The 23,279-nt window shown below is 35.3% G+C and overlaps 3 protein-coding genes across 6 annotated transcripts; 2 read left to right on the top strand and 1 right to left on the bottom strand.

The window, feature by feature from the left end:
• Positions 1-1,137: 1,137 nt before the first annotated feature.
• On the top strand, positions 1,138-11,579 carry LOC105197433 (ankyrin repeat domain-containing protein 50). 3 transcript variants are annotated; one of them, XM_039459437.1, is made up of 15 exons: positions 1,138-1,964; positions 2,898-3,669; positions 4,320-4,493; positions 5,016-5,186; positions 5,346-5,657; positions 5,944-6,265; positions 6,389-6,635; positions 7,387-7,570; positions 7,689-7,905; positions 8,035-8,226; positions 8,479-8,720; positions 8,846-9,387; positions 9,730-9,858; positions 10,113-10,290; positions 10,666-11,579. In XM_039459437.1, the coding sequence occupies exons 1-14, from the start codon at positions 1,405-1,407 to the stop codon at positions 10,282-10,284; spliced, it is 4,236 nt and encodes a 1,411-aa protein (XP_039315371.1). In that variant the 5' UTR covers positions 1,138-1,404; the 3' UTR covers positions 10,285-10,290; positions 10,666-11,579. The 3 variants fall into 3 exon arrangements, with proteins under 3 accessions (XP_039315371.1, XP_039315358.1, XP_039315363.1); XM_039459424.1 differs by lacking the exon at positions 9,730-9,858 and having other exon boundaries at positions 1,160-1,964; XM_039459429.1 differs by lacking the exons at positions 9,730-9,858; positions 10,113-10,290; positions 10,666-11,579 and adding an exon at positions 9,466-9,706 and having other exon boundaries at positions 1,160-1,964.
• Positions 11,580-11,799: 220 nt separating this feature from the next.
• LOC105197539 (excitatory amino acid transporter 3) lies at positions 11,800-16,048 on the top strand. 2 transcript variants are annotated; one of them, XM_026131086.2, is made up of 10 exons: positions 11,800-12,380; positions 12,909-13,172; positions 13,421-13,592; positions 13,893-13,935; positions 14,056-14,092; positions 14,354-14,537; positions 14,799-15,032; positions 15,099-15,290; positions 15,483-15,617; positions 15,815-16,048. In XM_026131086.2, exons 2-10 carry the CDS (start codon positions 12,932-12,934, stop codon positions 15,978-15,980), a joined length of 1,404 nt encoding a protein of 467 aa, XP_025986871.1. In that variant the 5' UTR covers positions 11,800-12,380; positions 12,909-12,931; the 3' UTR covers positions 15,981-16,048. The 2 variants fall into 2 exon arrangements, with proteins under 2 accessions (XP_025986871.1, XP_039315448.1); XM_039459514.1 differs by having other exon boundaries at positions 11,800-13,172.
• A 745-nt stretch (positions 16,049-16,793) lies between these two features.
• On the bottom strand, positions 16,794-23,066 carry LOC105197432 (aldehyde dehydrogenase, mitochondrial). Its single transcript, XM_011163780.3, has 8 exons — positions 22,792-23,066; positions 19,554-19,799; positions 18,570-18,816; positions 18,102-18,436; positions 17,866-18,003; positions 17,606-17,770; positions 17,323-17,480; positions 16,794-17,228 (listed from the first exon to the last, which is right to left on the bottom strand). The coding sequence occupies exons 1-8, from the start codon at positions 22,885-22,887 to the stop codon at positions 17,081-17,083; spliced, it is 1,533 nt and encodes a 510-aa protein (XP_011162082.1). The 5' UTR covers positions 22,888-23,066; the 3' UTR covers positions 16,794-17,080.
• Between the last annotated feature and the right edge of the window lie 213 nt (positions 23,067-23,279).

Genomic DNA, 23,279 nt, shown 5'->3' with positions numbered 1-23,279 from the left:
GTAGGATCTTTTTTAAAAGTCTGCGCGCGATATATATCCGGATTGCTCGCGCAGACTACGCGATCGAGCTGCGCTTTTATACCGGGGAATAAAAGTCCTCTGGGTTTACTTTACGAACTGCTACATTACCGTGCCTGTCGTGCTGCAAACGCGTATTTTATCGTGGCGCTGCGCAACTCGCGTTTCCGAATAAGTTCAGCGAGAGTATACTTCGCGTGCTTTATCTCTCTCGCTGTAGATTTAAATATAGATTTTTCCCCCGTTCCGTTTCGTTCCGAGGCGATTTTATCGCTCGTGGCCGATAATCGACCTGTGGCGAGAAATTAGTTTTACGTTCCGTCCGTTCGCTTCGTTTTCCAAGCACTCGCGAAATTGTCGTACTACCGAAGGAGGAGGAGAGAAGCAAGAGGGGAAAAAAACGGGTCTCTTCTTTTGTTCCAGATAGCATGCAAGGACGCGAGGCGCATTGTTCGGCGGTTACAAGGCGATGAGAAGCCTGAATGGAGTCAGAGGAAGCCTCAGAGCCCCCTGGGGCTCCCGCCGATGTTCCGTTGACAGAGCAACGCAGCCGGGTCAATCTTGTCGCTGCACTTAAGCCGATCTGAGCCGTTACCCACCTCACCGTTTACACCAGATCTGCATTTAGTCGCGGCACTCCGGAGAGACAGCGCAGGAGAGAGAGGGAGAGAACAGCTCATCCGATCAGATATCCGATCAGATACGTCCAGGCAACCTGAAACGCAACACACGTACACGCGAATTGAAACCGATATAGTGAAACCCATGCCAAAGATCTACTTACGCCAATCGATTTACGCTAGGGCACCCCGATAGAGACTCGATCGCGGATAAGCGAAAGAGAAGGAGGGAGAGATTCATCTGTTCAATTGAACCTGAGGAGTAGGAGACATCGCGAGATGGCGGCGCCGGTGATCGAGAAGAAGCGTTTCTTCTGCCGGGAGTGGGCCTTCACGAAGCTGTCGCACTGCCTGGAGCAGCGGCCGCAGTCGAAGACGTGCGGCGCCCTGATCGTAGGCGGGCCGGGTAGCGGGAAGACGGCTCTCTGCGCCGAACTGGCGTGGCCGTCGAACGGCGCCTCCGCGCGGCATCAGCGGTCCCTGAATCGCCGTCTGCTAGCCCGACACTTCTGTCAGGCTAGGAGCGAGGCCTCCCTGTCGCCCGCTCAATTCGTGCGATCCCTGGTGGCCCAGCTGCTCCAGGCGAGCTCGGACGGCGCCGCCCATCATCATCAGCAGCAGCAGCAGCAGCAGCATCATCATCATCATCACATCATCATCGAGCGTCGTCCGTGTCGAACTCATCGGCAACGGCGGCGGTTACCACAACGATGCTCACGGCGACACGACGACGACGGCGACGACGGCGACGACGACCGCGGCGGTGATGCCTACGACGACGACGACGACAATGACGACGACGACACCGACAGCGGCGACGACGACGACGACGACGATTATCGCGACCGCGCCGCCTCTCACGTCTAGGGAGGCCATCGCGGAGGCCTACGCCGAGAAGCTGCGGACCGATCCGGATATACAGGCCGCGTTGCAACCGGACGTCTTGGATCGAGACCCGGACGATGCCCTGAAGAAGGCCCTGCTGTTCCCACTGCTGGAAGTCGACCCGCCGAAGAACTGTCTCTTCCTACTAGTGGACTCCATCGACGAGGGTCAGACGTTGAATCCACCGCAGACTGGCACCAGGGACTCGCGGAGAGAGAACGACAACGTCAGTCGTACAATAGCTGAATTGCTGGCTAATCATCACCATCTGTTCCCACAGTGGCTCTTGTTAGTCTGTACCGCTCGACGGCAGAGCAAGACCATCTCGCGCATGTTCACCGGCTTTCGCAAGATCTCGCTGGACGACCTGAGAAAGTCCCAGGTCGTTAGGGACGTTCAGCAGTATATTCTCGCCCGGCTGGATCAGGAGGACGCGCTCAGGTAACGACAGGACTCTCGTAGATTGCCGTATATTTGTATGGAACTGTACGCACTGTAAAAAAATTTAATAAATTTACGCAAATAATAGATGTAAAATTTACATGATTAGTCCTGTAAATATAAAGTCTGTAATTTTACAGAAATTATGTAACTTGACAAAAAATGTATAGTTTGCTTTTATTGTGTAAATTTTATTTTAAATAGAAAATGAAGTACATGACAGAATATTTTAAATATTTGATGTAGTTATTCAAATTTTTGTAACATTGTGTAAAAGTACAACAGTAACATTTTGTGTTGCTGTGAACTTTAGCGCGATCAGCGTTCCCAGCATGCGCGAAAATTCTGTCCTGCTTAGCATCATTGTTTGCAGGCGCAGTTATTCTATTGTTTACAACACTTGTGACACAGTCAATATTTTAATGTATAATAATACAATTGAACAAAAAATTTTAAATTGTCATTTTTATATTTTTTTCATACATACTATAAATTTACTTCTAATTTATTAAAATTAAGACACTAATTTTATTCTTGTACATATATTGGAAACCAATTGAAATTATGAGTTTTAAAATTACTAACTATAATAGGTGCAATTTTACATATAATTTTTTTACGGTGTATATTTTGCTCTCGTACATTATTCATAAGTTTTATACAATTAAATTGATACATTTGCATTAATTTGGTCGATAGTTAATTTTTGAGAAAACAATTAATTGAGAAAGTATAAAGATTTAATTTTTTTGTTGCGAGAAAATGCCTCTTAATAAATGAATACATTAAACTTAGGTAAACTTAAATAGTTGACGCAAAAAAGTTTGCGCAAGTTTATTAACAACAGAGATATTCAAAACTTCCGTTTCACTCGACGTGCCTGTCACTCGTGAGTAATCGTTTCGCTAATGCTTCTATAAACTACTTTCACAGGCAGCACATCTCGCGCGACACCGCCGAGATGCTGAACCAGCTGCACATAAAGAGCAACGGCTGCTTTCTGTACCTGGAGAAAGTTCTCGACGGCGTGGCAGAGAACTTTATTGTTCTGCGCGAGGTGCGGGAGATCCCGGGAACGCTGAACGGCCTATACCTCTGGCTCTGCCAGCGACTCTTCAGCAGGAAGCAATTCAACAAGGTGCAGCCCCTGCTCAACGTCATTCTCGCCGCCAAATTGCCCATCACTCAGGAGATCCTGTACGAGAGCGTGAAGACGACCTGCGTCGGTATCACCGTCGAGGACTTCAATCGCCGGCTGCATTTGCTGCGCCGAGTGATATCGGTCTCGCGTGCCGGCGCATTGATGCTCTTTCATCACAGCTTCGCCGAATGGCTACTCGACGTGAAGCACTGCACCCAGAAGTATCTCTGTTCGGCCACCGAGGGCCATGCCATGCTGGCGGCCTACTACACCCTACGCGGCTCCGAGCTCAATCCCGACGAGATCTGCGTGCTGGCGCAACACCTGCAACGCGCGATAACGAGCATTCCGCTTAACACTACGTTGGATGTCCACACTCTTCAAGTGCTCTGGATGATCGGTAGTAACGCGCCCATCGAGGGCTGTTATCTGGATAGCTCCGAGTGCATTCTTTGGCCCAGGCAGGATGTTAAGCTTCTGAGACTGCTGATCGACGCCGGCGCTAGGCCCTCCGAGAAAACGATTGACGACGACGCTAGCAAAGATGCTATTTCTTCTAGTCAGGTAGCGTTTTTTTATTTATTTATTAAAAGAAAAATCGGAGTAAACGTGTTAAAAAAAAAGTTTAATTGTAAGATATTAATATATTTTTTTTTTATTTTTTAAATGTTAAAAATGCGTTAATTTTAAACTGACTTAAATTTAAAAGACTAAAACATTTAAAGTTGTTGAAGATTTTAGTTTTAAATGTTTTAAATGTTTTAGAGATATATGTTTAAAATGTTATACGTATTTTTGTTTTTTTTTTTTAGATATATTTTTTTATTTAAGACAAACCAATGGGGATTAAAGTTCATTATGAATTCATTTTTGAAAATCTCTCCGGAAACTGTAATGAACGTAACAATAATATCTAATCTTTAGTTATGATAGAAACATTTAGGTCTCAGAAAATTATGATAAAATATAATAATATCTAATCTAAGTTTTTTTGAGGCCAACATACATTTTGTGATAAGAAAGAACAATGCGACCCATAGAAAATTCGTCATTAACGTCATTGAGGCGCAAATGTCGCCAACGTGATATGATTCATTATACAATTGATAACGCTACGCCGCTAAGTTCACTAATTATCATGAAAAATATGTGCAGTAGAAGTTTTGAAAGTATTGTGGCGAGGGAAAATTTAATTTTGCGTTTTCTACACAAAGGTTTCGCAAGACGTAAGCCCCATTGAGGAATCTGCGAGTGAACCGTTAACAGAGCTTCTCGGTGAAAGCGGAGATATCAATCAAACAGACTCTTGCGGACGAACGGTGTTGCACACTTTAGCCGCCGATGGCAATGCATCTCTGTTGGAATTGGCGCTTGCAGCCTGTCCCCAGGTATACAAACTGTGTTTTTAACTTATAATAATCAGGAGAGTGATATCACTCAAAAAACAAGTATTTAATTTTAATATATTAAAATGTGTTATTTCTGTCTTTTTTTGAGTACTTAATTAAACGGTATGTATTTAGATTCAAAACACTAAATCTTTAAAACTGTTAAAGATTTCAGTTTAAAAATGCTTCAACGTTTTAAATCTAAACACCTTTTAAAACAAAAGCAGTTTTTTTAATTGCTTAACGAATAGAGACACATATAAAATATTCTAATATCTCAAAATATTAAGCATTATTTTTTTTTCTTTGAGCGATAATCTTATTACAATTGAAGTATAAGACCAAGCATACTAAATTATTATTAACTGTAAACTTGATTTCTATTTGTGTATTTTTTTATTTTTTGGCAAGGTATAGTTTTTTTTATATAAAGGCAGTTGTACGTTTGAAAAAAAAAACTGTTCCATATTTTTTTCATGTGATACTGAAATAGTTTTGATGAATTTCTAAATTTGCGTACAGGCGAAATTGGAAGCAGTCGATCGGAATGGACAAACGCCACTGAACTTGGCCGCCAGGCACGGTTACTCGGATGTGGTACGTGTTCTTTTAGCTGCCGGTGCGAGGGCGGATCATGCGGACTGTGACGGCTGGACCGCCCTCAGGGCCGCTGCCTGGGGAGGGCATACTCAGGTATAATTAGATTAAGTGGCGAATTTCTAAGAACATATGCAAGTCTCATTAACTCCTCGTTATATACATGTAAAAGACAGTCTCATTGAGCAAGGCCATTAAATTGCCGGTCTCGCGAGTCGTAAATAAAACAGGTGTTTCTCACGAGTTTTGTTTCAGGTGGTCGAGCAACTTCTGATGCACGGTGCTATGGTAGATTGCGCCGATTGGGATCAACGAACTGCGTTGAGAGCCGCCGCATGGGGCGGTCACGAAGATATCGTCAAGGCTCTCTTAAAACACGGTGCGGATGTTAACAGAACAGACGACGAAGGTAGAACCGCTTTAATCGCCGCGGCGTATATGGGTCACAGCGAGATAGTGGAACATCTTTTGGATTTCGGTGCCGAGATCGATCACGCGGACAGCGACGGCAGAACCGCGCTCAGCGTCGCCGCCCTTTGTGTTCCTGCCAATCACGGATACGCTAAGGTTCGTCACATGAATACCAATTAGACAAATCAATTAAACTGCTGTAAATTGTTGCACTGTTGTCAGCATTCAAAAATTTTTTAAATAAATTATAAATATTTATTATTAAAGACTTAATATCAGATATATCATTAAATACATTACATTATTATATTATTAAATACATTACATTATTATATTATTAAATACATCACATTAAACAGATATGTTGCATCAAATAATAATGCTCATTGTATGTTAATGTATATTATAATAATATACATTGTATGTTAATTGTCTGTTGCAGGTAGTGACGATACTTTTAGAGCGAGGTGCTACCGTAGATCACGAGGACAAAGACGGCATGACTCCGCTGCTGGTCGCCGCGTTCGAGGGTCATCGCGACGTTTGCGATTTGCTTCTAGAATTCGACGCGGATATGGATCATTGCGACGTCACCGGGAGAACGCCTTTGTGGGCGGCCGCGAGCATGGGACACGGATCGGTCGTCAAGCTCTTACTGTATTGGGGCTGCTGCGTCGACACTATAGACAACGAAGGCAGGACCGTTCTCAGCGTAGCCGCTGCCCAGGGCGGCACGGACGTCGTGAAGCAATTGCTCGCCAGAGGTATATTGTAGAATTAGTTTAAATGGCGCAAGCATATTGTGCCTGATCTCTGCCTCTGTCTTTTTCTCTCCCCCACTCCCTTCATCACAAGTGTATAAAGAGACGTATAAATTTCCACGTAAGGCCTAGACGAGCAACATAGAGACAATTCTGGCTGGACCCCGCTACACTATGCGGCGTTCGAGGGTCATATCGAAGTTTGCGAGGCGTTACTAGAGGCTGGCGCGAAGATTGACGAGACTGACAATGATGGAAAGAGCGCTATTATGCTCGCAGCGCAGGAGGGACACACGTCGTTAGTAGAGAGATTGCTGAAACAACACAACGCGCCTATAGATCAGCATGCCCACGACGGTAAAACCGCTTTAAGGTACCGTATTGATATTAATAATTCCATTATTTTACACATTATTATTTTTAAACTAATTTTGAATTAATTGAGAAAGAGCTGCTATTTACATATCATAATTAAAATAATTTAAAAAACAAATTATTATTTGTGCATTTGATATCTTTTAAAAAAGAATAACTTTTTTTAAAATAAATTCAGTTATTGTACACTATAATTGATGAATTATATTCAGGGCCGGCGCAAGAAAAGTTGACGCCCTAGGCGAATGAATAATATGTGCGCCCCAGTCCCCTCAGAGCACGCAAATACACATTTTAAATATGATTAAGGAATAATCAAACACACGTACATGCACACACATATATGCAAAACACAAAAATATTAAATATACTTGGCATAAAAACTAGCCAAACTTCTCTACGTTTTACAATCTCTAAATTTCTTTCATGATTTGTATCACTGCGATAAATAAATTCTGTTAAATTTTATTAGAAATCTTAGGATATTTCATAATTAATATATATAAAATCAACTTTTTAGACGTCACTGTTACCAATAACGACAATATATTAATGTTCGATTGGTATCATATGGTATCATGTAGTGACGCTTTCGAACCGGAACAATCACAAGTGCCGCCCGCCCGAGTTTTGCCGCCCTAGGCGATCGCCTAGTTTGCCTATATTGTTGCGCCGCCCTTGATTATATTATTCTAAACAAATAAAATTATAAGATTATATCAGTATTTAAAAAATTATTCTCTTCATAGGCTTGCGGCTCTGGAAGGACATTATGATACCGTAAAGATATTGTTATCTCATAATGCTGACGTTAACGCGAAAGATGCCGATGGGAGGAGCACTCTCTATATCCTTGCGTTAGAAAACAGATTAGCTATGGCGAGGTTTCTGCTAGAACATGCGAACGCAGACATAGAAAGTAGAGATTCAGAAGTAAGTAATCACATAGAGAGGGGAAGAAAACTCAATAATAATTTATTATTTTAACATTCATAAATTCACTCGTGCTTTATATAATACGCCTGGAAATTGTTACATTTGTGTTGTACAGGGTAGAACATCGTTACACGTAAGCGCCTGGCAAGGACACGTAGAAATGGTAGCGTTGTTACTAAGCGAGGGTGGAGCTAGCGTAAACGCCTGCGACAATGAAAATAGAACGCCGCTTCATTCAGCCGCTTGGCAAGGACACGCAGCGATCGTTAGGCTGCTCTTAGAACATGGTGCCACTCCTGATCACACTTGTAATCAAGGTGCAACGGCTTTAGGTGCGTTACGAATAATGTCTCTCTACAGCTGTATGAATAAAATATGATATCTGTCAAAATATTTTTATAACATTATAACTGGTTGTGTAAACTAGGGCATGTTAGCTGATAGGAGAATGCAATTTGCAGGTATAGCTGCTCAGGAAGGACATGAGCACTGTGTCCGGGCGCTTTTGAACCACGGAGCCGATCCCAATCACTCCGATCACTGTGGACGTAATGCCATTAAAGTAGCTGCTAAAAGCGGTCACGATACAGTTGTCAGGCTATTAGAAGAGCATTCTGCGAATCAACGCAGTTTGAGGCCCGGTATTAATGGAGGTCAATTGATACTCTGGTTTTCGGTTAATTTAAAGTTAAATTTGAACATATTTAAAAAAAGGATTTGAAATATCGTTCCTCTCGCTTCTCTTGTAAAAACAAAATACAAATTATTGATTCTGAAATTATTTTAACAGGATTTTACTTCTCTTGCGCTACAAAAATTTTTTATATTTGTTATGTTGAAATTTTTCTTTTGATAAATTAATCGAAAAAAGGTCAAATATTAATGTTACATTATATCATTTTCAGGTGGTAGCAGTAGTGCTACTTCAGTCACATCCAATTCGACGGCTGAGACTAAACCTTCGTCGGCGATTCTGAACCCACTGTCGACGCAATACAGCCCAGCGGAATCACCAGACTCGACTAAACGACGCAGTTGCGTTTCTCTAGGCAACAATTCCAGCAATAGCAAGTCAAGCAGTAATTTAACTGGTAGCACCAAGAGCGATCAAGGAAAGTTTAATCAAAATTCGATGGTTAACTGTCAGGTAATTAAAGTGCACGGCACCATGCCGCAACGCTCGCTGAAATTAAAGCAATTTGCACATGGCTATATTATAATTATTTAATCCCTATACAACCAGTCTAAATTGTCTAATTTTCATAATTTTAGACCCCATTATCTTTCACGCAACAACTGCAGCAATGCTCAAGGGGAGCAAAGAGTCGGCCACTCAGCAAATTATTATCACCTTTGAAAAGTGAACCGCAGAGCCCGATATACGCCTCGCCTCCGCATTCTCCGTTAAGCGACAGCCTTATTCCTTATTCGCCTACAAACACGAGTCCACCGAGTGCTCAAACGGCCGTTAACGTGATACAGAGTCAGTTGGGTGTATCGTTGTTGGCAGCGAATCCAAATATGCCGTACAAAGCGCAGCTAGGAGGATACAAACACACGCCAGTCATCTACGAGCCTATCAACATCAAAACCGAGATTATCGACAGGAATAACATTAGCAAGCCGTTCGAATTAACAAACGAGATGTTGGGCTTAAACATTGGGAAGGATAAGGAGAACGGATATGAGGAAAAACGAAATTCGGCCGACACGCATTTTACGCGAGACACCCATATGAGAATAATATTGGGAAACAGCGGCGCTGGCGTTGGTAGAAGCATTAAACACGTTTCGGAAGGCCACGCACCTGGAAGGTAAGTAATTAATAAGAAATAACTTATATATATACAAAAACTATAAACATTATACTAACTTAATTATGTTTATCACAGCACACAATTAACATTTTCGTCATCGTGAAATGTTTTTGTTCATCCACAAGACACGACATCAGACTACATATTAGAGATCATAAATTATTTATTCAGGCATACATTAACAAGATTCGACGAGCGTCAATCCAAATATCATGTGCACATTTATCTTATGTTTCACACGTGTACATCATTCACAAAAATCATGCGTACATAATTCCATCTTTCGAAATTTTATTAAACATACTTATTATCTTAATTTTTTTCAATGCAATTCTTTAGACTTTGCAGAAATCACAATGGTCGTATAAGGAAGACACACCGCTTCATGAGCGATAGGCTTTCCTTCCTTTTTCAACCTTCCCGAGCGAAAAAAGATAGAATATATAGTCAAGGAGGACATACGACAATGTTAGACATATTTATCATGCTATGTATCAATTGGTTATTAACATCGTTTTTGTTTAAAATGTATCGCTGATCAGAGACTTGTATTAACGATAATGAGATACGCTTTTTTTTCTTTTCTAAAATCTTTATACATCATTACTTTTCCTTTTAACTTACATTTTTCACGTCAACTCTTTGACGAAACAAAATAATATACATATATGTGTCATTCATATAAGCACATTTCATCTTAAGTGTTTTATATTTCATTTCAGTGCAAGTAATGTAAAACCAAAGCGTAATGGCTTGGTATCCAACCCAGCCATGAGATTAGTAGCGGGCGTTAGAAACGGAATTGAGAATGCTACAAATAGAAATAAGCCTATTACAACGCGTGTAAATGGATTTCAATGGAAGGCGGAAGCGCGCAAGGAAACGCCCTTATAGGGACAGGTATCGTCTATTTATTAACAATTTTTCTCTCCTTCTATTTGGTAAAAGTTAAAAAACAATAACCGTTATTATTTTACAAAGGATAGCAAATAACTATTTCAAGTAGTCTAAAAAGTATTTCACCACAAATATAGTTCGCACTTAAATTTGCTGATTTACTAACGTTATAAAATATTTTAAAATATCTTAAAATTTATTTTACTATTTTACAACAACAAATAAAATGTATCACAATGAAAGGATATTTTTTATTAATCATGTATTGCGAACTCTCATAAAATGACACAATAATAAATAATTTATATTAATGAATATAATTATATAAATGCGATTATATGAAATATAGTGAACTGTATTTGTTTTCTACTATCACAGGCTGTACCTTACGGATTGTCTCGACGAAGACCTGTGAGCCAACACCGTGGATGGCGATCTGTCGCGAACAAAAAGCGTAAGTCAATAAACAAATTTTTCTCTGTTTATTTGAGCAAAATCAAATTACCTCAAATAAAGAGGAAGAGGAAGGGAGAGTGAATGAGCGTGAAAAAAGAAACGGAGATCGCGTAGCACAAAACCAAATATTATGTTGCATAGAGAAAGTATATGTAGACATAGATATGTAAACTTACGGAACATGACTTTGTATAAATATAACGTTAATGGAATTATTTACTGATCTCACTAATGTAATACATGCATACACATATATATGCATTCGTATTAGGTGTGTGTATGTGTATGCCTGTATGTGTGACGCTTATACAGAATATCGTAAACACTGTCCAGTCTCCGAATCATCGATTTTAGAGAAGAAGCTACTTAAGTTCGCGTAAGTAAAAAGAAAAGCCATAAAAGTTTGTTATCGAGAGAAATTGATCAGCTTTTGAGGTATTCTGTATATATATTTAAAAAATTATTATTAAAATCTTGAGAGAGAAACACACAGAGAAGAAAGAATTTTAGTCGTGATGTTAATGCCAGGTTAGATAATGAAGTTTAACGATGAAAATTTCTTCAGAAGACTGGATGCAAACAGAATGCATATGTGATCTTTTAATGGATAACTTTAAATCGAAGAGATTAATATTGTAAAGATATGTATAAATTATATTAGGAGAAAAAGTTAAAGAAAAAAAAACGATATTATGAACTCATTACGAATACGTAAAGTTATGGCCTGAAAATGAGGAACATGTTGTAAATATCCCCTCGTAATGTCTCACGCAACATATTTATTATACTGTAATAGGTACGAAATAAATAAAACTAGAAAAGAATATTACACATAATCATCAGCGTAATTATTTGTTGCTTTTTATATTATCGCGATTGCCATCATTTTTTTTTTTTTTGCATATATTCTATCCAATGATAAATCATTCGAAATGAACATGGAGGTACGATGAGATGATTTATGATATCATGACGGAAGATAATGTAATCTCTTATATCTCGGAACATATCAAAACGAATGAATATTTAAAATTTAACATTAATATAAAGACGTATATGCTATAGAGATACTACAACAATAAAACTAATCTTTTTTGCATTATTAACAATTTGCCCGTTTGAGACAATTTTCTAATTATCCAATTATATTATGCCGTTTCACTTATCTCATTGTCCCATTGTCTTAATTTATCCTTTTCCTTTTCTAAACTGCTAATTTAAAAGACATTCAAACGTATTGTGGCTGCTCTAGAACCAGAAAATCAAGAAGAACAAGAATTTAAAAGGTATCTGCATGCTAGGTCAAGAAAACATTTTTAACATGGATAATAAAGGACATCTTCAATTTAGATAATAAAATAGTGAATAGAAAGAGTCAAGTAAATTGCAACCGATATAGAGAGTATCTTTCGCTAAGTACGTTTGCTTAAATAAAACATTTCCTGATAAAAGTGTCTCGTCTTAGATAATACACCTTGATAAAATCTCCATTTCTCGAAACATCATTCAGTGTTCTTCAAATTTTCTCAAACTCAAGTTACTTTCATAACGCTTATTACAATGTGACCGAAATTTTTATATTTTACCTCTTCGTTGTGATTAAATAAAAAACCAAGCGATACGCATATTTATACGAGGTAAGTATAAATTATTCAACATGCTTTACTAATTCTTGAATTTAATGAATTTTAAATCAGAGAAATGAAAGAAAAAGTAGAGGCCGATTCGAGTCAATGGTTCGTAAGAAATTCTTATAAACAATATTTACAATGCTAATATAATGTCTGTTGACGATCAGCATGAGTCTGGTGTATTCAACTAATCAAATGCGTTTTGTGCGTGCAACTAATTAAATTTAATTGTCACGCCATTAAAATGTAACTACAAATTATTAGAGACAAAATAGTGTTTGTAAAAGAAATCACATTCAATACTTATTAATCAAATTTGATTGCTCGCACGCACGATCGCGCATCAAACTACTCATACTGTTCATGAATTTGTAACTGCAGTTAGATGTTAACGAGTCAATTTGTTGAAATTATGAGTCATTTTGTTGAAATTATACTAAGAATTTTTTGAAATTTAATTTGCTAAATTTTTAGTTGTTCCTTTTCCCAGTTTCTATAAATAATTCTTAATTATATGTTATTGCTATAACACAGTGTATTCTGTAAAATCAGCTGCAATGTCCAAATTGAAACTTTTGCTGTTGAAACACAAGTTGATAGTAACAACACTGATTGGTGTGACTATTGGGATTTTATGTGGCCTAAGTCTCAAGTATTACAGCGGAAAAATATGGTCTCATCGAGATATCATGTACATCAAATTTCCTGGAGAGATATTTCTCAGAGTGGTGAACTGTTTAATATTGCCGCTCGTCACGTCCAGTATTATAAGTGCCACTTGTAATCTCACCAAATCTGGTAAGACCTTTAAGATTATTAAAAAGTTCTTGACGAGATACATACGTATTTTTTTATTCTAAAAAAGTATTAATAAAAAATATAAAATACATTTTTAATTATACATATTATACAACATATCAAACATATAAAATAGTTAGAAAAATTGTTATATTAAATTTGTTAAAACATTTTACATAAAGAATATTATAAGAAAATATAACGAGAGTTCGAAAGTTACTTTTTTAGAGTTCATTATAATTGTACAGGACCTATTGGACGGTTGGCATTGTGCTATTATCTAACGACTACTACGATTGGAATAACTTTATGTGTCATACTTGTCGAAACTATTCGACCAGGCAAATTAATAGAAAATGAAGTTCTACCAAAGACCACAAAAACCTTTATGACAATAGATACAATTCTGGATTTGTTTCGGTAATTAAGTGCACGTGTATTGTAATTTACAAGTTCTATTGTCATACGTTTAAAGTTTTCTCTGGTAACACTGAAACTAATTTTTTCTGCACGTATAAATATAAAAATATAAAAGTAACAGTAGTAAAAAAAAGAAATTAAGTGAAAAATAATTTAGTTGATAGATTAATAATTATCTGTGTGTTTCATATACATGTATAATACATAATAATTTCTTAGTAAAATTCAAAAATAATTTGTTATATGAAAGAAAAATCTTATATAATCATATATACATATATTTCTTTTCTTACATCATAGCAATCTCCTTCCCGAAAATTTGATAGATGCATGCATACGTCAGGTATGTTTACGTATGTTATACGTATATTACAGATATTATACTGCATAATCTCTCCGCAAAAGTATAAATCTCCTACTGCTTCACCTAAAGAAAATCTTTAAAAAATTTGTCTCATTGCAGTATCAAACTGTTTTACATCAGCCAGCCAATGCATCAGGTACTGTAACATGCTAAAATAACACATTTTTATTCACAGCAGTCCTTTCGATTTCTTATTTTTTCAATAAACTGGGAGGGGACTCAATTCTTTAATTCTATATACTTTTTTGAGTAGCATAAATATTAATAAATTTAAAGAAAATTGCTTCAAAGCTATTTACAAAAATACACAGAATAAAAATATAAGCTAATTTTTTAAACATAATTGGTTAAAAATTATGAACATTTGATAAAAAAGAGTATTTTCAATTCGCTATAGTACCGATAGAAGAATGGCGTATAACGGGCGAATATGTGGCAGGAACAAACGTCGTTGGCTTAGTATTTCATAGCCTGTTAATAAGTTTGGCAATTGAAAAAATAGGTGTAACAGGAAAGCCACTGTTGGATTTTTTTAATTCCTTGGCCGATGTCATCATGAAAATTATGACATGGGTAACACAGTACGTTGCTGTATATTCATTCTATTATATTATTACATTACTATTACATGTTTAATATTGTATAATTGTATTATCGTAAAAAAAAACCTCAATTTACAATATTTATTCTAGTTTTGCATTAATTTTATTTTGAGCGTTTATACATATAAAACTTTAATAATTTAATCCTGATAAAAGACATATGCAACATGTATAAATACATTAAAATATATTCATTATTATATGTGTGCATATACGATAAAATAAAACTTTTTAATTTAGATTGGCACCAATAGGCGTGTCGTTTCTTATCGCTGGTCGAATGCTGGAAATAAATAATTTTAACGATATAGTAAGCCGTCTCGGATATTATATCCTAACAGTGTTTGTTGGATTAATATTGCAAGGTTTTGTAATCCTGCCTCTTCTTCACTGGATCGTCACACGTAAATCCCCATATAAAATTATATCCAAGCTCGGCCCAGCTTTTGCAACAGCCATTGGAACATCGTCGAGGTATAACAAAAAGATTGATGTGCAATTCAAGTAGAGTTTTGTATTCTAATGAAACGTATAATCTAGTACCGCCACGGTTCCCTACACAATACGATGTTTAGAAGATCTGGATATAAATCCTAAAATAACAAAGTTTATTGTACCGATTGGAGCAGCGATAAATATGGACGGGATAGCCTTGTACGAAACTATCGGGGCGATATTTATTATACAATTACGTGGGTTGCAGTTCTCATTGTTGAAAATAATAATTATCAGGTCAGTGATTAAAACGTGAACGCGATTAAACTGTAATTTTTTAGAGAAATATACTGCGTAATCTGAAAAAATTTATCGTGGAAGGCGTTCTTGTTTAGATTTGTATGTTACATGAACGGTCGAATATCTTTCTACTTGAAAAAATTTAATTTTAATCGCGTTAATGTAACTTTAACATTTTCTATTTTACAGTATTACATGTACAGTATCCTGCATAGGCGCTGCTGGTATACCAAGTGGTGGTTATATGATGTTAATAATGGTGTTAAATTCTATAGGAGTACCTGTTGAAGATGTTACTTTGATTATCGCTGTTGACTGGCTTGTGTAAGTATCGCTTATAAATAAAAATAAGTAAAATGAATAAATGAAATAAATAAAATTGTATAAGTAAAATTATTTTCGAATATAAATCTATATAAATTCATATGAATATATCTGTCAAATGAATATATTCCAGGTGAATTTCGTATAAATATAGAATTCTTCTTCCGCAGTAAAAAAGAAAATATATTATTTTGCAGCGACCGTTTCAGAACAACAATCAATATTATAGGTGACGCGCTGGGTGCAAGCATCATATCTCATTTTTGCAAAAAAGATTTAGAAGAGGCTCTAGAAGACGAGATATGTCCGCTGAAAGCAAATGTTTGCGATACATCTATGAAACATTTCACTAATAAAAAATAAATTTATAATATATAATATTATATTACTAAAATAAATTTATAATATATAATATTATATTAATATACATATAAATGTGTTATTTAATTTTATTGTATTGTTATTAAAATACAAATTTAATATTTTATTATAAACATTAAAAACTTTAAACATTAAAAGCATAAAAAACTTTATTATAAACTTTAAAAAATAAGAAAATTTCAATTATTTTGGGTTTGTATCATAGTCGGTTCTTATATTTAAGACTGTCACAATCATAAACTATTGCACAAAACTGTATTAACATCTTAAGACATTACTTAAGACGAACTTGATATAAAATTGATATCAATTCTATAATCCTAAGAACATTTAATGAGGTAGAAAAAATGAAAAAAATAGAAAAAAATGTTATAATCTATATTATTGAAAAATATGTACGTGTATGTGTATACATATACATATAAGTTTTAAATATGTGTGTGTGTGTGTGTGTGTGTGTGTGTGTGTGTGTGTGTGTGTGTGTGTGTTATTTAATTTTATTATATTTAATGTTATTAAAATACAAATTTAATATTTTATTATAAACTTTAAAAAATAAAATTTCAATTATTTTGGGTTTGTATCATAGTCGATTCTTATATTTAAGACTGTCGCAATCATAAACTATTGCACAAAACTGTATTAACATCTTAAGACATTACTTAAGACGAACTTGATATAAAATGGATATTAAATATATATATATATATATATATATATATATATATATTTATTTATTTATTTATTTATTTATTCATTTATTTATTTATTTCATATTCAAGAATTAAAAGAATCTTCGCTATACGATTTGTTTTTTTTTGGCATGTCTCACTATCGTGTTACAGCTTGTGTTATATAAAAGTCATTATTGTACCACTTTATGTGTGCTGAATTTTGTACTGATAAATGATTTTAAGGAAAATACAAGAGCTTTAACTGCAATCTAACAGAGATTAAAAATTTATAAATTTTAAATTTATATAAAATATACCTGTTACCTGTAAAATTACACCTGTACAATCATATCTGTCTTCTCCAATAAAAAAATGCTGTAAAACGATTCTTTAACGATCTTGATACTTTTATGAATTTTTCACATCAAGTTGTGTAATTACACTTTTCACTTCCGTATATGCTTCAAGACCATATTCTCCATTTTCTCTGCCATGTCCAGACATTTTGTAGCCGCCAAATGGTACTTGAGGACATAATGTATTATATGTGTTGACCCTACATATAAAAATTAACAGAAGGATAAGATTAACTTACATCTGTTTTTTAAGAATTCACATAACATTCTTTACAATATTTACAAACGGCTTACCATACAGTGCCAGCACGAAGATTTTGCACTATGTAATTCGCTTTATCGAGATTTTTCGTAAAAACTGCAGCAGCTAATCCGTAATGAGTGTTATTAGCACGATCAATAACTTCCTCCAAATCGTCGAACTTCAAAATTTGTTGAACTGGACCAAATATCTGCCAAAAAACAGCATAGTTTTTTCTCAATAATTCATCAAATGAAGACCGCTTCATCCATGTCCGTGAAGGCACAACTTGAAAGATGTTACGTTTTACAGGTTAATTATGATTTTAATGCTTACCTCCTCTTTGGCTATAGTCATATCGTCTTGAACGTTCGCAAATACAGTTGGTGCAATGAAATAACCCCTGTCACCAACGCGTTCGCCACCTGTTACCAAGCTAGCGCCTTGATCTTTACCAGATTCTATCATACCCATAATTTTGTTCAATTGCGTCTCGTCGATCTTAAATAACAATATTAATAGCATAATAATATTAGTTATACGATTAATAATATATCGATTAAAGTAGGCTCTAATCTGTACAAATTTGTATGTACCTGTGGCCCCTGTTCTATTTTCAAGTCAAATGGATCTCCCACCGTCTTGGATTTGGCGCGAAGCGCACTTTTTTCAACGAATTCGTCATAAATGTTCGATTGAACGAAGGTCCTTGATCCTGCGCAACAGCATTGACCCTGAAAAAAAACCAATTTAAAAATAAGCAAAACGTGAATCGAAAAATGGAAAAGAGGAATCGCCTGTGTGTAAATAACATGTCCACAAAATAGATTACCATATTAAAGAATAATCCAAAATGCGCCATTTCTACCGCTTGATTTATATCAACATCGTTAAGAATAATGTTAGGGGACTTTCCACCCAACTCCAACGAGGTTCTCTTTAAATTGTAAATAGCAGCATTTTTTTTTATTTCTTGGCCAACCTCGGTAGAACCCGTAAATGCGATCTTGTCGACATTGTTGTGAGCGACTAACGCGGCACCAGCTTTACCAAAACCAGGAACGACATTGACCACTCCGTCAGGGAAGCCAGCTTCCTTGGTCAATTGTGCCATATAAAGAGCCGTTAGCGGAGTCTGTTCAGCCGGTTTCAGAACGACAACATTTCCTGAAAAATAAAATAATTATTTCAACTTTATGTTATTACAGAACTTATGGACACTAAAAATTTTATTCGTTACAGTGAACTAAAGAAAGTAAAGCTTTATAACAAAATAGATAATCTGTGTGCCCATGATTACCTGTAGCTAAAGCTGGTGCTAGTTTCCATGCCATCATCAACATAGGGAAGTTCCATGGGATAATTTGACCACATACTCCTACTGGCTCATGTCTGGTATACGCAAAGACCTTTCCATCAGCTGGAATAACCTTCCCATGCCATTTATCAGCCCATCCTGCGTAATATCTCAATATCCCAATGCTCATGGGTACGTCTACGTTGTATGAATTCGAATAAGGTTTGCCATTGTCTAGGGTTTCTAAGGACTGAAAGATAGACGATGAATTAGCTCGTATAAAAATTTTAAACAAGAATATTGCATTTATTTGCTTTCGGCCAAGTAGTTTGATATTCATTAATAATCATTTTTTAATAAACGAAGTAAATGTGTATAAAACGTTGCTATTTACATCTTACATATTCCAAATACTCTCTAAATTTTTTTTAAACGATTGTATAATAAAACCATCTTGTAATGATTGCAGTATAAAAGTTTTTAAAAAATATTTTTTAACTTTTATTCTTTGCCTAATCTGACATTAACTAATAATAATATTTATTTAAAATAACAAATAATAATTTACAAGTCACTTGTAAGTAAATGTCATATTAATTTATTCAAATAAGTGCAAATGCGATTAAAATGTAAAAAAAAAGGTCTTTTCTCGTAAACATCAAGTGCTTATTTTAATTGCTAATAAATGAGTCGTAAAATACATTGTTTGAAAAAAACCCACACAATATTTGCTTGCAGATAAATTATTATTATTTAGTAAATTATTATTATAAGTAAATTATTATTATTTACTTGTAATTACGATGTTAAATAAATCAAAGAATAGAAGTAAAAAAATATTGCAATTTCTTCGCAACAATTTAAAACAAAAAGGGTTTAAAAAACGCAAATATTTCTACTATGACCTCCGAAAATTGTTATCAAAGCCTGTATATGTCGGTAATTCCAGTTCTGTATACTGTATTAAATATTGACATTTTTTATTACCGCGAGATATTTCCGATCGCGTTCGAGCAAATCTGCCAATCTGTTCAAGAGAAGCCCCCTTTGAGAGGCGTCCATGGTTCTCCATGGTGAATTCCTCTTGAAAGCTTTATTAGCAGCTTGCACCGCGAAATCGATGTCTGCATTGTCACTTTCTTGCACCTCAGCAATTACCTCACCCGTAGAAGGATTGATGGTGGGAAAGGTCTTCTGGCTCTTGGATTTGTGCCATTCATTATTGATGAATATCTGCAAAAATAAAACGAAATACGTTGGAAACGTATCGTGTACACGTCAAGCAGTTACAAAGCAAGAACTGCATATCGCATATCTAGATAGAATGCATTCGTTCATATGCAAATATCTTCTAAACATATTCAATGTTTTATAGTCGCATACAAAATATACATAAAACGTATGCTATACTTCGTTATAGCAGTCAGATCTCGTTTCTTCTTGATAAGAGTATCACACAAGCAAGATATAAACTGTCGTTCATTTATAACTTGTTAGTACAGTTACATTCGTATTTGAAAATATTATCATTAATTATATAACTCGATATTATACAATATTTATCATGCAAGCTGTATTGATTTGCGATATTGCCGCTTCTGAAATCAATTGAACACAGTCATGCAGATAAAGCGTTCTCTAATTTTACATTGTAATAATAACGATTTCCTATCGCAAAATAAAATCGAAGAAGTTCCACTCTCAACAAATACGGCAAGAATTCGATAAGATAACGATACGCTCGCAACTGTTTTGCATTGAAAACTGATGGCAAACTTCATTTAAATATACACTTCACATTTATATGCGTCTATTGAATCCTCAATTTTTCTCACATTATGCACAAGAAGTTATAAATGAAATGATAAATGATCTAAAGTTTGGACCTGATTCAATCCGAACGTGTTGGATTAAAAAACAAAAATAAAGATGTTACCTTGAAGAGGTAATAATCAGGTCTAGTTAACTCACAGAATATCCTTGTGCGTAATGAATGGCTGAATACAACATTCTCTTTTCCCTCACCTTCATATATTCAATGTTAGTGAGCAGAACTGGGATTAAGATGCGACGAATGAGCACTTGCTTCAAGTAAAAAAAGGACACAAAAATGACAATATAAATTTAAAGTAATGTAAATGATCTAAATACATTTAAACTTTGTTCCAAGATTTTAAATTTCAAACAGCAAGTAGCATCAATATTATACTTTCTAATTTAAACGTAAGTTTTTCTATTTGAAACATTTGAAAATTATATTACAAATACTCTTGAACCGAATTGTATTCAAACTTGAAAATGGCACAGTTAAAAAATAGTTTTAATTATTCTGGTAACAGTGATTTCACGTGGAAGTTTCATTTGTTTATAATGTACATGTTTATTGTATGCACATTTGTAACATGTACTACATGTGATTATGTTTTTATTAAACTAATATTAATATATTTAATATTAATTTAATCCTATTAAATTTGTTAATATATTAAATACCATTAATTAATATTACATTTCTTATTACATGTCGAAAAAGAAATATTCTTTATAAGAGCGTTTATTCTTTCTTTTGTCTTAAATGTCGAAATATTTCCCACCAAACACAACGTTACATGTAACGTAAATGTTAGTTGTAATTTCCCACTCAACAATATAACTGTTATATAACAAGTGTGTTATATAACAGTTACATTGTTGAGTGGGAAATTACAACTAACATTTACGTTACATGTAACGTGGTGTTTGCTGGGTTTAGTTCCAGCTACTTTGTAACTCTCATTGGTAATAAAAAAATACTTAATCCTCAAATGTTTTATTTATAACATATCAACAGCTGCTCTAAAGATTGCACAAGAGCATGGGTATAAATTTATCGTTATGGATGTTTAATGGATCTTCTCGTTGCATATAATACATATGCATAATTCAAATTTGAATTCCAAGATATACACGCTTTACATGTATGTATATCTCGGAATTCAAATTTGATTGAGGAATTATGCTTCAAACATGTATTAAAATATACACAACTTGCTCTCAAATAAACGCGATAAAGTGTAAACTGAATTATAAATAAATTATAAATAAAAATACAAATGAAATAAAAATAAAATAAAAGAAAAGATAAAATGAAATAAAAATCTGGCGAATTATATCTCATTATTCTAGAACCTTTATACGATATCATGTTAGTGCATAAAAAAATTTAATGCGAATTATATTTCAAGTGGTCAACGGCCTTCAAGTTCTCGTTATTAATGTTCTTGTTATGTAGTCTTTTCTGAACAGACTAAGGACATCTTGCCAATTAAGCTCTGGTTAACAATACAATGTGAAAAACCGGTATCCTTTAAACAGAGGTATCTCGAGTCCTATTACTTTTTACATATTTAAAGTGGTTTAAAAAAATTTCTAAAAATTTATGAACGTACTTTCAAATGCTTAGAACAAATGTCTATATCTTATTTTGGGAAAAAATATAATGTAGTATAACTTCATTATATGAATTTTATTACTCATTGTAAAATCATGTGAGCTATATGTTCATTCTATTTTTTAACTTTGATTTTTATTGATTGAAATTCAAAGAGAAATTTTTTTTCAAATTACATTATATATCTATGTATTCTTCTTCTTCTTCTATGTATTTAAAGAATTTTTATTTTTAAGAAATAAAAATTTAAAAACAAAAAAATTGTAACCTATTATTCTCATATATCCCAAATGGTTTTGCTCAATATTGTGCAAAATTATGATAAAAATTATCTAGATAAAATGGGGGAGGGAAGAAGGGGGGGGGGAGACAAAAAATTCAAATTCCGCGTTTATATAAATCCCAGTCGGCTCCTTTCATTTTTCAATCGCTCCCAATCGTACACAGATATATCGCGCTATCTGTGAGCCTGCGCTCACAGATAAACGTAAAAACGAGCAGAGATTAGATGCATAGATATTAGATCGTCATTTCTCGTTAGTTTAAATGCGTAAATTTTAGGAAATCCATCAACGACGGGGCGCAAACTGCGAAAGTTACATTTTTTATCGCAAACCACGAGATATCGACCGGCCTCCTTCCCTTTCACCCTCTTCGACGCTCTTTGCAACACTTGCGAGAATCTTGTGAGGCGCGCGCGATCATGTCCTTTTTCACGCATCCCAGCGGAACAATATTGCATCTCGTAGTACATTCATTTCTCGAATTTTTCGCTCGAAACTAGCTCGCACTTACGCCTGTGTATAGGATCGGCGGGTTCGTCTCCGGCGCTGGCAGTGCCGCGGTCGAGTAGCGTCGCAGATGTTGGAACCTCTTCAGCATGCGCAACATGTCGACACGTTCGGTGAGACAATACGTTCTCTCGAATCGAAAGGAAAAGACTGATACTGTTGCCACAGAATGCGTCACATGTAGTCACCGCTGCTGTTCTTCTCCCTCCTTTCTAGTAACTCTGCACCACCGCCGCTGAACGCGCGTGCTCTATTTGCGGCACGTTTGAAGACTCACTAGTAATATTTCGGTCGTATCTGCGTTCTCTCTCTTTCTGTCTTTTTTTTTATACGCAATTTTGCGATCGGGTAGTCGCCTTCAGTCGCCCTTTAGACGAACAAAAACTCGTGATTGACAGTAATTGACGAGGTTTGTTCGCAATGATCAATTTTGCCAATTGTACTCCGAAAACTGAGAATATAGAAAGGATTCCACTCTGAGAAGCCATGGAT

Source organism: Solenopsis invicta, chromosome 2 (assembly GCF_016802725.1).
Source record: "Solenopsis invicta isolate M01_SB chromosome 2, UNIL_Sinv_3.0, whole genome shotgun sequence".
Lineage (NCBI taxonomy): Eukaryota > Metazoa > Arthropoda > Insecta > Hymenoptera > Formicidae > Solenopsis > Solenopsis invicta.
Note: the sequence above shows the minus strand (reverse complement) of the source record. Positions and strands in the feature narration are given on the sequence as shown.

Coding starts and splice junctions, on each gene's coding strand:
- LOC105197433 (XM_039459437.1), top strand. CDS start 1,405: ATGCCTACGACGACGACGACGACAATGACGACGACGACACCGACAGCG. Junction 1,965..2,897: donor GATCAGGAGGACGCGCTCAG/GTAACGACAGGA, acceptor CTACTTTCACAG/GCAGCACATCTCGCGCGACA. Junction 7,906..8,034: donor TCAAGGTGCAACGGCTTTAG/GTGCGTTACGAA, acceptor TGCAATTTGCAG/GTATAGCTGCTCAGGAAGGA.
- LOC105197432 (XM_011163780.3), bottom strand. CDS start 22,887: ATGTTGCGCATGCTGAAGAGGTTCCAACATCTGCGACGCTACTCGACC. Junction 19,800..22,791: donor CGCCGATCCTATACACAGGC/GTAAGTGCGAGC, acceptor TTATTTTTGCAG/ATATTCATCAATAATGAATG. Junction 18,817..19,553: donor GCGATCGGAAATATCTCGCG/GTAATAAAAAAT, acceptor TCTATCTTTCAG/TCCTTAGAAACCCTAGACAA.
- LOC105197539 (XM_026131086.2), top strand. CDS start 12,932: ATGTCCAAATTGAAACTTTTGCTGTTGAAACACAAGTTGATAGTAACA. Junction 13,936..14,055: donor TAGATGCATGCATACGTCAG/GTATGTTTACGT, acceptor GTCTCATTGCAG/TATCAAACTGTTTTACATCA. Junction 15,618..15,814: donor ATCGCTGTTGACTGGCTTGT/GTAAGTATCGCT, acceptor ATTATTTTGCAG/CGACCGTTTCAGAACAACAA.